At 45.3% G+C, this 17,168-nt stretch overlaps 1 protein-coding gene across 1 annotated transcript in view; it reads right to left on the minus strand.

The window, feature by feature from the left end:
* Nucleotides 1-2,115: 2,115 nt before the first annotated feature.
* Nucleotides 2,116-17,168, minus strand: part of DNAJC7 (DnaJ heat shock protein family (Hsp40) member C7) — a 30,032-nt gene continuing 14,979 nt past the window's right edge. The window contains exons 4-14 of the mRNA XM_033170336.1: nucleotides 16,871-16,984; nucleotides 16,447-16,521; nucleotides 14,989-15,107; nucleotides 13,595-13,748; nucleotides 11,874-12,038; nucleotides 10,498-10,589; nucleotides 8,786-8,859; nucleotides 8,136-8,282; nucleotides 6,896-7,048; nucleotides 6,446-6,508; nucleotides 2,116-5,652 (exon numbers count right to left, since the gene is read on the minus strand). Coding sequence (XP_033026227.1) covers nucleotides 5,615-5,652; nucleotides 6,446-6,508; nucleotides 6,896-7,048; nucleotides 8,136-8,282; nucleotides 8,786-8,859; nucleotides 10,498-10,589; nucleotides 11,874-12,038; nucleotides 13,595-13,748; nucleotides 14,989-15,107; nucleotides 16,447-16,521; nucleotides 16,871-16,984 — 1,194 coding nt within the window. The 3' untranslated portion in view covers nucleotides 2,116-5,614. The remainder of the gene's footprint in view (nucleotides 5,653-6,445; nucleotides 6,509-6,895; nucleotides 7,049-8,135; nucleotides 8,283-8,785; nucleotides 8,860-10,497; nucleotides 10,590-11,873; nucleotides 12,039-13,594; nucleotides 13,749-14,988; nucleotides 15,108-16,446; nucleotides 16,522-16,870; nucleotides 16,985-17,168) is intronic.

Here is a 17,168-nt window from a genome sequence, read left to right on the forward strand (position 1 = left end):
ACACACTGTTGTTGTTTTTTATCAAGTACAGTGGTAGCTCGGTTTAAGAACAGTTCGGTTTATGAACTCCGCAAAACCGGAAGTAGTGTCCTGGTTTGCGAACCTTTACCTCTGTATAAGATCAGGAGCCGAACGGTGGAAGGGCACCGGCAGCGGGAGGCCTCATTAGGGAAAGTGTGCCTTGGTTTAAGTACGGTTTCGGTTTAAGAACAGATTTCCGGAACGGATTAAGTTCATAAACCGAGGTTCCACCGTACATGTAGAAATCTGTGGTGTGTGCTTTTACTTTCTGTTTGAAGTTGTACAAAGCACGGGATCTAGAATACCTCCCACTCCAGAGTTGGCTCATTTATGCTACTAGAAGACCAGGGTCCTTCCCCATCCCTCAGTGCTTATTCTTGTACAGTGGTGCCCCGCTAGACGAATGCCTCGCTAGACGAAAAACTCGCTAGACGAAGGCATTCGTCTAGCGCAGTGTTTCCCAACCTTGGGCCTCCAGCTGTTTTCGGACTACAACTCCCACCATCCCTGACCACTGGTCTTGCTAGCTAGGGATGATGGGAGTTGTAGTCCAAAAACAGCTGGAGGCACAAGGTTGGGAAACACTGGTTTAGTGGAAGCCTGTCTCGCAAGACAATTTTTTCCCCTTTTTCTGTCTATCTAGCGAAAACCACGGTTTGCATTGCCGCTTCGCTAGACGAAAAACCCGCTAGACGAAAATACTCGCAGAACGAATTATTTTCGTCTAGCGGGGCACCACTGTATAACCTCACTGAATAATGACCCTCCCTTGGGGCAAAGAAGAGGGAAAAGCAGCTCTGAGCTAAACCATGGGAACAGCTTGGAAGTAAAACACACCTACTGCTTTGTTCATGTGAATGCTCCTAAGAGCAAGTGCCTAGCACGGGATTGAACTTGAAACAGGAGGTTTAAACTTGCTCTAAACCAGGCATAGGCAAACTCAGCCCTCCAGATGTTTTAGGACTACAATTCCCATCATCCCTAGCTAGCAGAACCAGTGGTCAGGGATAATGGGAGTTGTAGTCCCAAAACATCTGGAGGGCTGAGTTTGCCTATGCCTGCTCTAAACACACGAAGCCAAAATTGGCATCAAATATTTAAAGCAAGATGGGTCATTTCAGTTTGTACATCAAAGTCTAATTCACTTGAATGTTTAGTTACACAAGGGGGGGGGGTGAATTGGTTATGCTAACTGTCGCTCAGGAAACATCCACCACATCATCATAACTTGTATTTGTGTATTATAATACCTGTGCCAGATTAAGATTTCACATACTGGTTATCTAATGGTCAAGTTTCTGTTAATATGTCTTGTCTTGAATAGTCAAATTCTTATTTTTACTTATGAGGAAAGTAGTACATCTTTGTGGTTCTGACTGGTGTAACTTTTTTATTTATTTTTAAAAAAATACCTTTTAACTCTGATCCAGGGCCAAATAGGAGCTTAAGACTCATAGCAACTGTAAAATATACTTAAATAAATCTGTTATTAATATACAGAAATGTCTGCTGAGTTTATACTTTAAAAGAAAGCTGCTTGCTCAAGCCATCACTAGGTGAACTTTGAGGTTACACAGATAGAAGCCGAGGGCGTCTTCACTGGGTACCCAAACTGGCATTTACAGTACTTGCTACCAGAGATTTTCTCTTGGAAATGAGTCACAAGAGGGGCCAAACTCCCCAATAGACTTTCTCTTGCAGTTTGTGGGTCTCTCGGAGAGTGCTTTTCATGTGATATTCACGTGCCAGAAGGGTATCTCGGGGGTGGGGTGGGGTAAGAATTGGTGCTTGGCAAGATTTGGGTTTTGCTCTATTGTAATTTTATGTTTGCCAACTTTCCCAAAGCACCTAAGTATATACTCCCCTGATCTGAAGACCAGGTCAAGGCATCTCCAGAAGAACCATTATTTTTTGTCCTCTCCCACCCTCAGTGCCAGCAAAGGGAAAACTAGCTACACGCCGTACAACTTAAAATTTGGCCACCAAAGATTTCTTGGGATTGGCTCTACGGTTGCTACTCATTCAATCCAGCTTCACATACCACCACATTCACACGAAACCTCAGCAGTGTCCAAGGAAGCAAAAAGTCGCCAGTGAGATCTGGATTGTTTATTTTTTATTTTGTACATCATATACAGTTTATAATAAAGTTAATATCAATTGCATACGGTTTTTGCTTCAGTCTGGTTTGAAATTTTCTGCATATAAACACATTATGAATCCTGCCTAACGAAACAGTCACCAGTTTTTGTTCTCCGCTAATAATCTTCATTTTGGAAAGGTGAAAGAGTTCAAGTGGGACAGTGTGTTACTTATCCAAGTGTGAAGCCACCCCCAGGAGAGAGGGGGAAGTGGGGTGTCGCTCTAGAAGAGATCATGCAACAAACGTTTTAACGGGGGAAGGCTAGATCCTCACACTGAGGCAAAACAGAGTATGTTAAATATTTCTAGCTAAATGGCCTCAGCTCCAAATGGCTTCAACACTGGTTTTACCTGTCCTTCTCTCAGGTGTTCCAAAAAGGATGCAGTGCATGCAAGGAAATATAAGGCAGTGTACAGAAATAAAAAGTGTGTGTGTCTTTTGGGGTCGGGGTGGGGAAACAGAATTTAGAAACGTTGAGGCAAAAAGGCGAGGTTTCCTAGAAAACTTCACCCTTGAGCGCAGTGGCTCACAAGCAAGGTGGAAGCTGCCCCAGGTCTCTCTACTTGGAAAAGGTCCCCTGGTTTTTCTCTCACCCCACCTTCCCACTGAGGCTTAAGTGTACAATACAAAACAAAGCCAGCTACTTTTAGGGAGTTATTCCCTTAGGAGAGCGTTCAGAAATGCAATCCCCACCTGCAACCAGCCTGCTCTACCACTATCAGGTCGCACACAGATAAAGATGGCGAGGCAGAGCCTACAGGGGCCATCGGCAACAAAACAATCTGGTAGCTCTTAAATGCAATGCGGATAAATTCAAAAATAAACTTAAGAATGAGATGCAAAAGTTTAAAATGCCACGTTAGGTGTGGAGGATTTTTAAAAGCAGATCCTACAGTTCCTGCTTGCTACTTTTAACATAAAATCAAAAACCTATGAGGCCTCCGTAGTGGAATGGAAGCAGACCTTCAGGTAGTTGGAAACACACAATAAAAAGGCAAAACAAAAAAAACAAAAACCTTGCAGTAGTTGGTTTGAAATTGGCACTCACCGGCTTCACAATCAAAGTCAGGTCCCAGAAACTTCTGCCTATTGTTAGCTTTTGGATCGCAAAAGGATTCAAAATGCCTGGAGACATGAAGGAAGTGACTTCCCATGAAAGCTTTAAGATGTCCATCTGCAGCTGACTAGGCAGCCCATTCACCGAAAAAATAACAACATCCCTGGAAGCCTCATTTTCTGTCTCTAGACAAAGGGATCTCAATCAGCCAAGACATCTAAGGGGGGGGGGGCGACGCTTCAGCGAACGCTTCAGTCCTACTTTTCCCAGGTGTCCAGTAGCATCAGGCTACCGAAGTTTAACACCCTGCTTGTATAATTTGCTTCAGTGTAAGACAATTATGAAGCGCGATTTTGTGGCTTCATATCCTTTCCTGCCCACATTTGAACACAGCTGTCCTATTTTTGTGATTAACATTCCAAGTATACGCAAGTCAAAACACCCACTTGATTTGACTCCGGGCAGTCAAATCAAGCCAATGAAACACATGCCCATCAATGAAAACTACACCATGCAGGCCTAAACCAGAGAGATGGCGTTCCCAAGACTGTGTGCTAACACGAAAAGATCCTCATGTAAGCCAGACACCTAGATCACGCTCCCCACTTCTGGTGCTGACTTCCTTGCTGTCTCCTCCCTTCAGCCTAGCTAGCAATATGTGCTTCCTGCTATCAACTGCACCTCTGCCAAGAGAGATTCTGTTCCAAAGTACTTCAGTAGGAGGCTGGGGTTGGGAACCAGGGATCAAGGTAAAACCTACTGTTAAGCCTTCATTTGCCAGGAGGTGACCTGCTTCAAAAGTAGCAGGCAACTCACAGGGCCTGAGGACACCTCTTAAGATGGAACCGTAAATTAAAATATCACTGATCGAAAACGGGTCACAAGTTGGAGTAGAGCGGGGAAGGGACAAACGCCTACCTAAGATGGCTTGCCACTGAGAAGAAAAGGAATGAGCCAACTGCTGCAAACAAGGAGGTATTATGAACACAGTTACTTGGTGTGGCCAATATTCACAGTAATTACCACATGGATAACAGTTTTGTTTTTTTTAAAAACCAGCCAACAATTCCAGGGTGGCTGGTTGTTACTATTCCAGCTGCAAATTATCATCTTGTGAAACAACCCATCGGGGTAGGTTGACAGCTCAGCTCTGAGCAAAATCTGAGGTTCCACGAGTACAAAGATGTATGCAGAATATTTTGAACTCAGCTCTCGGCACAAAAGATTTGTGCTTGGAGACAACAAGCACCTTTACAGCATGCTACAAGGGCTGCCCAGCAGAAACTTCGCAGTCCTCTTTACCCCAAAAGCCCCCCAACACCCCACAAATGCTTACTGATTTTTGTCTTCTTCGAGGCTGTACATATTGTTGGTCAATTCTGAAAAATCATTTCCGGGAGGGGGGGGGGAGAGTGGTTTTGAAGATCCCACACATTGGTTAAGGAGCAGGTTCCGACGCTTAGGGTGGATTTGCACGTGGCATGTATGAACCGTGATGTGACATTGAGTGATGATTTGCATGTGCGAAATGGCCACTGCGGATCCAAAACCACACACACACACACACATACAGAGATCTTTCATTACACCTGACATTCACCATATGCTTTTCAATGGGAGTCAGGTTTACAGCTGCACTACGGGGGTCATCGCCAAACGACAAACACCTACGTGTTAAATCAGCCCTTACCATTTCCTTGAAGTACTCAAGAAATTGGAAACAAAGAAGCTCCCCCCCCAAAAAAAATATTTTTTGTTTCAGACTCTTTGGAGGTATTACAGCAGGTGCTGAAAGATGAGGGTGGGGGCATCTCCTTATTCCAAAGATGAATATCACTGATAGTAATGGCATGAACTTCCCTATTTGCCTGTGTTCCTTAAGTGTGTGAATACCTTTGTTTATATGGTCTGGTGTGGCTACAGCCAGGATGATAGAACCGAAGCATGAAAACCCCTCATCATTGGGTTCTTCTTACTTACATAAATATGAAGGCATGTTATGTCCTTAAGAAAAGTCTCAGGCCTGTCTCAGAAGGTGAGGAATTCCACCAGTTCAATCCCAGCAGCTTTGGGTGTCTGAAATTACTTATCGTGGAGGAATAATTTTTATTATCATTATTATTTCTCTTTCTCTTTTTTTTAATAAAGTTAACAATAAAACAAACAACAAAAAAAGCATATTCCTTCACTGCCCCTCCCCCTTCTCTCTTCAAGCGCTGGTTTTCTCGTTAACACTCTAAAGCACACACAAAAAAACTGAGGTCTCCAACAGAGAAAACGCCACGGCCCTAAGAAACGTCGAGATGTGATGAAGGGAGAACATAACTCAAGGTTAAAAGAAGCAGATCTGGCAAAGTAGGTGTGTCTCGGTAGAGATGGGACTCTTCTGCAGCTTAGCCAAACTGGAAAAAGAAATTCCCTGGTCCAGAAGCTAAAAGACACAGAGACACATATTTAGAATTGGCAACCTTCTGGGGCGCAATTCTGCTCCCTCCCCACAAGAAGCTGAGCGACAGCACAGCTCTGGATACTCAAGAACTTAGAAGGATGGGCGCCAGAGTCTCTTAGGTTCATACAGACTGTCAGTACTTTGCAGGGGGGATTTAAGTGTGTACTGGACTTTAGGTTTGCACACTTAAAGCGGATTAAGGCACTCTGGTGCCCCCGACTTTTTGCAGTTTGAAAAGTGAGAGGAAATGCACTGAGAAACATGGGGTGAACTAATGATTAATGGGAAGACATGTAAACACCTCAAATCAAAATGAATGCTCAATAGACATTGTCTAATCACTGCATAAACTTTGTGCCAGCAATTACTACGAATGCTTCACAAGCGTTTAAGGAGCCCTTAAAAGGTTAAGGCAACAAGATAAATGATGGGCTGAATGAAAGGGAAGGAGCCACAGCTGAACTCCAGGCCACATGCCTTGGGCTTGGAGATTTCTGAAATATTAAGTGATATATTTTTTTAAACAAACAAATAAGGGGGCCTAAATCTTGATTCCACCCAGGACTTGGGAGAACTGTGTGGTTTAAGGAATACAATTGCAATACGTTTCTGTTACCCACAGAGTTGGCCCTAAACGAGTCCACATGAACTTAATGGATTTCTCAAATTCCCAGGGACCTGGAGATGTAGATTCAAGAGGCGCTGCCAGAGTTGAAGCCTACAGCCTCTCTCTGCACAAACTCAGGGCTCCCTCTGTTTAACTGATGGCACTTACCTTCAAAACTGAAGCCTCCTGGCCCTCCAAAGAATGCCTTGAAGATATTATTAGCATCAAAATCTATTTAGGGAAGGTGAAGATGGAAAAAGGAAAAGAAAAGTAAGAGGGGGTGAGGAAAAGTTCCTGATGAGCATCTTATGTGCGCACAACTAGTCTATAAAAATATGTTCATAGCATGGTTCACTTCCCTCTGCATGGCAGTTTTGTTGGAATCTAAACTTTTTTCTCCAAGCCTTTAAAAAAAAATTGCCAGATGTCATTTGAGCCAGACCTACTAGGCAGAAGGGAGCAACAGATTCTATGCTCAGACTCAAAAATTACTGATGCTTTCGGAAAAGCACACTACAACTATTGCAAAGGTTTTGATAATATTGCCCCATTCCCTCCCAGAGATTCCCTTGTGGAAATAGAAGCCAAGGAAGATGGACTCCAGGGCTCAGCACTCACCTCCCATATTCATGCCGTCTTCCTCCAGATCCTGCCCACTGTCGTAGCGTGCCTTCTTCTTCGGATCCGAGAGGATGGTGAAGGCTTCACCGACCTCTTTGAACTTCTTTTCTTCCTCTTTCTGGATCTCTGCACTTGCACCACTATGCCGATCTGTCAAAGGTTGGGAGAGAAGGAAAAATCTCAGCTGCGTTGAGAAAGAGTGATACATCCCAGAAGCCTAGGTGTGCATATTGTGTGCTAATAATAGATTACATTCTCTGTCAAGGCGATCCAAATTGTGCAGACAAGAGAAGCCCATTTTTCTGGCCCTTTGATACATATGCAATTGAAGCAGATTTGCATGATTTATCATTTATTCTGCCATATGTTTGTCACGCAAAAGTATCCTGGTTTTTCCTGTCACGTAAAGGGACAAGGAGACATTCAAGGCACTGAAGTCTGGAAGACATGAATACCACAAACCTATTCATGTAATATATGGGCCAACGAAGCACACTTGGAGTAAATAAGAGGCAGAAAAGGGGCAACGCAAAATCGCAGCTGAAAGTGGTTGGAACTCACGAAATAAGGCAAAAGTAGTTCTTGGTGCATATTTAGAAGTAAATGTGCTTAGGCCTGACCTTTAAATAAAGAATTGATGGGCATACAGAGAGTTTTAGGAACGCAGTCAGTTAAAGAAGGGGGAAAGACCCAAAAAGGGGACATGAGGTATTGTGTTGTATGGGAAATGAGGCAATCTTTCTCTTCTCTGCTGCCTGTGCATTAACAAGTGTGCCACTCTTCTCCCTAGATTTAATTCTTAAGAATTTCTTATATTTCTAGCCTGCCCTTCCTCAGTGGAGCTCAAAAAGAGCTTGGCAATTTGTGCCCTGCATGAGCTACTGGTTTGATCCAGCAGGGCTTTGTATGTTGTTAATCCAGACACATCCTTACTTGTCCTCTCTTTTTCCTTAAGAAGAAGTCTTATTGATTTTCAGTGTATAAACACAATTACAAGGAGTCCCGCCCCATCCCAACATACCCGCTCCCCCACAGATCAGTCTATTAAGTTTTGCCAAAGTCCCGTTGCTCCCTCTCTCTTAGGATGTTATGCCTGCCAAGAGCAACGTGCTGTAAGCATCTGGTGTGGAAACTTAATTTTGCAAGGCACACTTCAGCTCCCTTCATAGTATGCTAGCTCCCACGGTCTGGGAACCAGCGGATTCTGAATGAGGATGCTGAGAGAATCTCTCTGTACCTGGGTGATGCATCAGGGCCCGCTTCCGATATGCCTTTTTGATCTCGTCTTCAGACGCATTCTTGTCCACGCCCAGGATCTTGTAATAGTCTTTTCTCTTGCTTTTCTTCAGCTCCACCTGCGCGTTCTTAAGGAGTTGTTTGTGTTCTAGAACATAGTACAGAGAAGGGGAAGTCTCAAAAAGCAGCCCTAACTGCATCAGAAAGGAACTGCCCCCACCCCACCCCACCCACCGGAAGGTTTATAAACGAGTTTGCATGCATGGGATGTTTCCCTCTTTGATACAATTTCCTTTGCAAATCACAAAACATACAGTTGAAGAAGTCAAGAGTCAGATGCAAGTCAGGAAAACCGGGGATGGAATTGTGTGTGGACAATTATCAGGGTGGGCGTACTGGGAATCCACACATGCCTACTAGTCTAAGAAGGAAGAGGGAGAGTTAAATGAAACATTCAATACTCTTGGCCTGGCAGGGAACCCTCCAAGACCCATTTAAACCAAATAGTCCACCAAGTCACGGGATTTCTCTACCAGTTTAGGAAGGCCAGAGATTAGAATTTTGAGTACCCTGCATTTTGTACCCGCAAGAGATCCCGGTGAAGGATGCCAGCTTTCAAGATCTTCTGAAAATGGCATGTTGTATTTTTACCTTTTGTTTTCTCCGTCTGGTAAACCTTTTCATAATCCCTCACAGCGTCTTCATATTGCTCTGTGTCCATGTAACTATAAGCAAGGGAAGCACATTTAGTGATTTCAGAGCTGAAGGAAGCGTTGCAAAGTCACCCACTGCCCTTGGCAAGGCAACTCTGATGTGACTAGGAACCAGGAATAAAAAGCCAATGTAGTATTGGGGTATAGTTGATAAAAGCAGCTGATCAGGACTGATAACCCCACGCCAATTAGACAGTCAGCCTTGCACCGCACAGGTTCCTGTCCGCTGTTATTGCTCAGCCTACCCTACTTCCCAGGGAAGGCAGAGAAACATGAACCCAGGTCCTAATCTTCTTGGAGGAAGCAGTGGGATAAAAAACACAACAGCGGTGATCTTAAAAGTGAGACTGCAAGTGCTTATACAAGTCAATAAACACCACCACAATTTATTACTTGCATAAGTAAAGGTAAAGGACCCCTAGACATATAAGTCCAGTCAAAGGCGACTATGGGGTTGCAGTGCTCATCTCGCTTTCAGGCTGAGGGAGCCAGCGTTTGTCCACCGACAGCTTTCCGGGTCATGTGGCTAGCATGACTAAACAGCATGGTGCAACAGAACACCGTGACGGAAGCCAGAGTACACGGAAATGCCGTTTACCTTCCTGCCACAGCCGTACCTGTTTATCTACTTGCACTGGTGTGCTTTCGAACTGCTAGGTTGGCAGGAGCTGGGACAGAGCAACGGGAGTTCACCCCGTCGCGGGGATTCGAACCATCGACCTTCTAATAAGCAAGCTGAAGAGGCTCAGTGGTTTAGACCACAGCGCCACCCGCCCCCAATATTTGTATACAATTTATATATAGTTATTCGTATACCACCCATCTGACTGGGTTACCCTAGCAACTCTGGGCAGCTTCCAACAAATTAAAACGTTAAGCACAGTAAACATCAAACATTAAAAACTTCCAGATACAAGGCTGCCTTCAGATGCCTTCAAAAAGTTGTATAGTTATTTATCTCCTTGACATCTGATGGGAGGGTGTTCCACAGGGCGGGCGCCACTACCGAGAAGGCCCTCTGCCTGGTTCCCTGTAACCTCACTTCTTGCAGTGAGGGAACCGCCAGAAGGCCCTCGGAGCTGGACCTCAGTGTCTGGGCTGAACTCTGGGGTCAGCACCAACACTTTGAATTGTGCTTGGAAACGTACTGGCCTTTGGACATTTCTCCAGATTCCTAGTCATATCAAGCTTGATTTACCTAATCCTGTGGTTCCCAACCACATGCTCTACAGGGGGGCAATTTGATTTTAAGGGGCGGGCAATTTGAGAATGAGTTATTAACATTTAATGGTCTTTTAGGCTTCCTCCACGTGAATAGGAGTTCGCTTTTTGAATAATAAGAATCATATGTCACAGGGGAGGGGCATCAGGATTTTAGAGATGTTTAGGTGGGGCATGGCCAAAAAAAAGGTTGGGAACCACTGACCTAATCCAATCGGCTATTGTTATCAAGGCAGTCGGATCCAAAAGTGCGACGCTTCCTTTTTACCTAATACGAACACCTGTCTTATGCAAAAACATGATCACCAGTCCACCATCTGGACAGCAATCCAGCACGGTTTCAGGAAGAGATGCCTCCTAGCCGTGTTTCACCTGATCTTAGGCATCACCAACCTCATCCAGGATTTAATGCAAACAACCCCCACTCACCACTGTGCTCTTCTCAGGTAGGCTTTGATGTAAGTGTCGTCCAGTTTGATGGCACTTGTGCAGTCTTCTATTGCTTCATCTAGCTTTCTAAGCTGCAAGACAAGCTGCAAGGTTAGGAAACGGGCCCCTCTGCTTTCGGTCTCTAAGAGTGGAAGGCAGTAAACAGTTTCCCACAACCTGGAACTGCTGTTTGCTCTTTTTTTCCCAAGCCAAGAAACAAAAAATGTTTTTAATCACTTTTGTTGCCCAGAAATATGACGATGCCACTCCTCGAAGGATGAAAAGCAAACTAGGGGTTAACAAAATAAAGAGGCACACCGTGATATGACCACATTGAATAGCCCAGAAACATTAGGCTGCTTGATAGATAGGGGATCAATCACTGAACGTGTAGATGAAGCATAGGATGAAACAAAGGAACAAAAATTATCCAGGAGGGGGGCGGGCGGGGAGAAGGAGTGGCTCAGCTAGCTTCCATATAGCGTTTCGGCAATCCACATTACATTATTCATTTGCTTGAATGTATTTCCACAGGTGCCCACCCGGCAGATCCTTTCTTATGGGGGGAAGTGAACCACTCCACGTTCGTTTAAGAGAAACACACTGGAGAGTTTTTAAACAATTTTAGAATGCAAGAAGCCCGGTACCCGAGAGCTTCCTCAACTTATCAGTGGGTTGAAAGGTTCTCTTTGGCTTCCAAAGAATCACAGCGCACAGTTTCCTCAAGGAACAAGAAAGCTCGTTGATTAACCCTAGTGGTTCACAACACCACTCATCGGTTCTCGTGCAATAACCTTCTTCCTGGTTTTGTTTAACTCTCCTTTCCAAAAATCTGTTTTATCTTCTGTTTTTTTATGTGTGTTGGTAAAATAAATATATTAACTGGCAGCACTCCTAGGCCTTTCTGGAGCTCCCTACCAGAGGGGACTCCTTCCAATATGCCCCCTCGTGGCCTTTAAAATGGAGGTAGATTTGAGATACAGGTTTTTCAATCCCTTTCCCATTAAAGAATAAGTGGGGAGAATCTAGACACCTTCCCCACAACAAAAGCACAACGGCCAGAAAGTTTGAGAGAGATACAGTCGTACCTTGGTTCTCAAACTTAATCCGTTCTGGGAGTCTGTTCGACTCCCAAAAACGTTCGAAAACCAAGGCGCAGCTTCCAATTGGCTGCAGGAGCTTCCTTCAGTCAAGTGGAAGCCGCGTCAGAAGTTCAGCTTCCGAAAAATGTTCGCAAACTGGAACACTTACTTCCAGGTTTGCGGTGTTTGGGAGCCAAAACATACGAGTACCAAGGTGTTCGAAAACCAAGGTACGACTGTATTTGATTAAGAAAAAAAAAAGAACCGCCACCAAACTTTATTACGTCTCCTTACCTTTGCATTAACCGTCCCGCGGTTACAGAAGAGTTTGGCGTTTGTTTTCCTGTTGTTTGGGTCTATTGCAAGGGCCTCTGTGTAAAGGTCGAAGGCGAGCTTGTAGTTCCCTTCCTTGAAGGCTTTGTTACCATCGTCCTTCTTTGCTTTTAACGCTTTGGCGTTCTAGAAGAGAAGGCATTCATCAGACACTGAAGAATTGGAGCAGCAAAAAAACAACAACCCAAAAACCCCATCACCATCAGGCCTGTCACCCAACTCAAGAAACTGCAGCTGACTAACTGGCATAAATTTGCGAGCGAGAACTAGGCCTGGACTTGGGGGTGGAAATTTCAGGGGAGCCATAAAAGAAGGGCGGGTTGGCACTTATCATAGTTGCCATTAGGGTTGGATGATATAACGATATATCAACTTGCTTCGTTAAAAACAACAAAAAACTACTAGCATAATAAATGTCATTATTTTACAGGTAATCATGTGGCATAAATGAAGGTACCACATGGACTTTATATTTCTCTCTCTCTCTCTCTCTCTCTCTCTCTCTCTCTCTCTCTCTCTCTCTCTCTCTCTCTCTCTCACACACACACACACACACAAATAAAATACTATTTTGACTGTTCTGAAACCAAGGCTCTCCTTTAAGTCCTTGCCTTCCTTTCTCAGCAATGTATCAATACACTTGAGATTTGTGCATCCCCTAATTTGTGTTGATAATCTGTTTAGCTCCCAGTCTGTATTGTGTTTACTTTTTAAAAAATAAAATAAAATAAATGAGAGTTAAGGCTCCCAACTCCACAACAGCTGTGAGGCACCCTTTTAAATTGATCTGAAGATTTTAATCTACACTGTTTAACTGGCAAAGCATTGCAGCCCTTTTAAAATCCAGGCACAGCAAAGTTGATTAGTATGATGCCAACAGCACACAAAACAATGTATATTAAACACACACTGACTTGCTCTGTACTCTGGATCCACTTGCAATTACTTCATAGTTGGGATAGGACAGCTTGCTGACGTTATGTGCCCACAGAATTTGCATTCTTAACATCAGTTAAGTAGCCAAATCCATCATTTGCTACCCAAGGTGTTTGTTCATGAGCATTACCATACTAGGGCCAGGACTAGATGTTTGCACAACAAAACAGCATATTGTAATAATAGGTGTCAAGAAACTCAGCTTCTGACCATTTACTGGTTGTGAATATATGCTTGAAAGCATATGGAAAATACCCACTGAAAACTTAAAAAAAAAAGCCAGAGGTGTCTGAATAAGATTCTCAAGGTACGGAGGTCAAGCTTCAATGTCCCTGACAACATTTGCAAACGCAGAACTATGAAAGATAGTAAAATGTGCAGAATAAATTTTGCACCATGAGCATAAAATATGCAATTTTACTCAGCCTGCATAATTTATACAGCTTGCAGAATTCAGCCTTTCTTGGTACAGAACTGAAGTTGCCTAGCAGCACGTTTTGGTGTGAAATGCACACAGCCTTGGTGATCTGAAAAGCTTCTTTGGTTGTCTCAGAAAGGTATCTTCCTACTTCCTCTCTAGAAAGGAACAAGCAGCACAACGTTTGCCCTTGTTCCTGAATGCCACCTGCCAAGTGACGCCTGTCGCTGTTCCCTCTAAGCATAGGTGAAGGCCACCCCACCCCCCTCCATCGCCCGCAGGCCTGTCAAAAGCAAAAGCCCACCCGGCTGCTTCCTTTCATACTCACGCGGCAGGCGAGGCAGGCCTTGTCGTGGTCGGGAGCCATTTTGAGTGCCTGGATGAAGAACTGCACGGCCTTCTCGATGCAGTCTTCATAGTAAAGGCACAGCCCTCGGACGTACAGGGCATCAGCGTTTGTGGAGTCTATTCGCAAGATGTCGCTAAGCACAGAGACAAAGGCAGAGTCACAGCACTGTTGGTCACCAAAGGAGAGTTGGCCATGTCCCTACCCCTCAACAGAGGAACCCACAGGATGTGGACAGCTACTTCACATCAATATGCAGCACCTGACACTGACACCTTCAGGCCAATCTGAGTTTTTCTCCTCCTCCGAGGCTCCTGCTAGTGGTCCTTCCTTCCCCTCATTCCTCTGGACCACACCATCACCCAAGTCCCAACTATCCAGAGATTCTTCTGTCTGCCCCATCCCCTCTGGCATTGGGGAAATTTAATAAATCATAGCCAGAGGCTCCAGCACCACCAAATAAAAAGGTATATCGGCAAGGTAACTCTTGACTTACAATAAAAAGGAAGAAAATCCCTCAACCCTGGGAAGCCAAATTTTGCGAGTTCCTGAGAACAGAACCACTTACGCAAGCAGCAGGAACATTACAGGAGGAAAAGCACCAGCGAAAGCTGCTCACTTATCCAGCTGATAATCAAATCAGGCTATACAGGATTTGGGATGGACAGACCAATTAAAGTCTGGTCCGTCTGTTCTGCATGGAGATGGGACTAAATCCAATTTCTGTGCATATTTTTTTTTTAAAGGGAAAACAGTTTAAAATCCATGCAGAAACTCTGGTTAAAAAAGTACTCAGAAAGCAGTCCAAGGGCTGCTGTGCTGCCTGTGTTCTTGTAAAAAGCTTTTTATTGCCTTAAAAAAAAAGTTCAAAACCCAGTCATCCAACTGCCCACAGCCTGGACAAGCTAGCATGCAGGGCTCGTTGCTGTCGTGAGCTTTTAATACAAGTGGCAGAAAGACCCCCCCAACCAGCAATGAGACTTGATGATATTCCATCACTCCCAGGGGAAAAACATGGCTGCCCCCAGCAATCTCCATGCATTTCACCACGAGAACAAGAAAACACCAAGTCCCATTGTTCCCAGGGAGGGCTTACTTCTATTGCATGAAGAGCGTGTGACAGCAAGGAGCCCCACATGCTAGCTTGCCTCAGGCAGTGGGCAGCTGGATTATCTGTGTTCCAACTTCTTCTTTTTAAAGGAATCCATGGGAATGTGGATTCTGAAGTGGATCCATGATCCAGTCCAGGTTCTGCTCTGCCCGGATCGGATCAAGGAACTCCACTGTGGAACCTGAGTTGACAAATTCCTCCCCCATCCCTACACGGCCCAGGGAATTTCCCCACCAAGCCTGTTTCTAGCGGTTACAGTTCCCACCTGGCCACAGACTGTGCTTCAGGGTAGCGACCCAGCAATGCTAAGCATTCTGCTTTGAGGATTTTGAACCGGTGGCAAGCGGGGGCAAATTCCAGAGCACGATCCATGCAGAAGACAACCTGGAGGGGTGGGGTGGAAAAGAAACAGTGAGAACAGGGAAGCACAGAAGTCCGTTCCATGCCTGTCAGGAGATCAAGGGACTTGAATAACCTAGAACTCATGTGCTGTGTTCTAGGCAAATTGGAGGAAAAGTGAACCGAGTCCTTCGGGTCGAGCACCAACCCTGGGTCCCCCTGGGCGCTTGATGGAACGCAGAACACACTAGCTTCTTCTCACTGCAAAGGTAACCCAGATCTGCTCCAAACACACACGAGAAAAAAATAGCTGTTCTATTTTATGTGCAAAAGAAACACATGGGCAGCAGATGCTGCATTCTCCTCTGAGTCTGTGGGGTTACTGCCCTGCAGTCTGTCCTCGGAGGTTATTTTCTTCCAGCAGCAGAACCTGGCTGAAGAAAAACAGGGAAGGCTAGATGTGGAAGCTGCAGATCTCTGAGCTGCTCATTTGTCTGCCATAGGACCCCCTGTAACCCACCAACTTTTCAGTTGGGGGCAGATCTGCATTTAAGATGTGGTCCAATCTACTCTGCGCACACTTGCGTTCCGAGGTAACAAGAAGCATTCCTGAAGCAGGGGAGAAACCACCCCGCTGCAACAGCAATCAGACTAACCCAACAGGCCCGGAGTGTTAAGACAAGGGAGGGCGGGGTGAAGCTTCCATGACAAATGGCTAACTCAAGCTCCAGGCCTCAATGAGTGACTTCACGGGGCTCTCTTGCTGCTCCAGAGAAGTGACAGCTGCACAAGAAGGGGACCATTGTTTGGCCTGAGGCTCAGCTGGGTTTTCGGGCCCCCCCCCGCCCCTTCCCATAGGTGACATCACTGCTGGGGGCAGCGGGAAGCGCCGAGACTCTCCAAATGATGGAGGCCATGGGAAGGAGATGCTCCTTCTCCAGAGACAAAGGGCACGTTTGACGCTGCCCAAGGGACAGAGAAGCCTGGGGAGAGCTGGCTCGAGTCTCAGACAAGGCAGGGTTCTTCCTTAAGACAAACTTGAGATTGTCCCTGGCGAGCCAGCTGCTCTCAGCCATTAGGAGACAAGAGAGCTAGGAATTCACCGGGATATACGGAGGCCTTAACACCGGGGTCGAAGGGGCAAAGTTATTCTGTTTTAAGATGTACTCTGAGCATGAGCAGGGGGCACATGGGGACAAGCAAGAGCCATTCAAGGGAGACTGGATTCCGGTTCCCTTGAGTAACCAGAAACAACCCTAGACCTTTCAGTCCTGGGGTGGTGAGGAAGGAACCAACCCTATTTCCAACTCATTCCCAGGGAAAGACCGCATTGTCGTGCGGATAAGGCGGCGGTCGGTCGACTGCAAGGCTGCTTCGTTTGTACCTTTCGGAAATCCCGTTTCTCAAAGTCAATTTCGGCAATTTTCTCGTACTCTAGAACAGTTCTGGCGTTGTTCAGCTGCAACGCAAAGCAAGAACAGTGTCAGTTTCCACCGTTAACAGCCTATGCAGCAAATAATTCTAAGGTTTTATTTATTTTTATTCAAAATATTTGTAACCCCGCCCCCCCCTCTGAAGAACAAGATTGCAGGCTGCTTTTCTGCTTATCTTGAATTCAACAAATACGTACCTTACACCTTGTAGAAGCTCTCGAGAATCTCTATACTGTATTTAAGAATCAAGCTAAGACATCCTTAGATGCTATCAGATACAAGCAAGCCAAGGCTGTCGATTCGGGACAACCACCCTAGTTCTACCAGATGAGTATCCCTCTCTTCAGGCAAACTCAAGACTTGAGCAAACCATACCTCTTGCTGAGCTTGTGCGTTTTTATGATCCAGTTCTAAAACTCGTTGGAAGCAGCGGCTGGCAGCCATGGCGTTGCCCAGAGATAGGTGGCACTTTCCCTCTCGTAGGTGTCCCTGAGAACGGAGAGGTGGTGGTGACTGGCAGAATCTCGACAGCATGCAGTGTAAATGTGGATCATCAGCCAGGGGAGCTGCACATATTATTTTCATTATTTATTAAACTTGTGGGTCGTTTTATATTGCCCACGGCAGCCAAAAGCAACTTAAAACAGACAGTAAAACGCACATAGACACATTA

This window comes from Lacerta agilis, chromosome 14 (assembly GCF_009819535.1).
Source record: "Lacerta agilis isolate rLacAgi1 chromosome 14, rLacAgi1.pri, whole genome shotgun sequence".
In the NCBI taxonomy this organism is placed as follows: Eukaryota; Metazoa; Chordata; class Lepidosauria; order Squamata; family Lacertidae; genus Lacerta; species Lacerta agilis.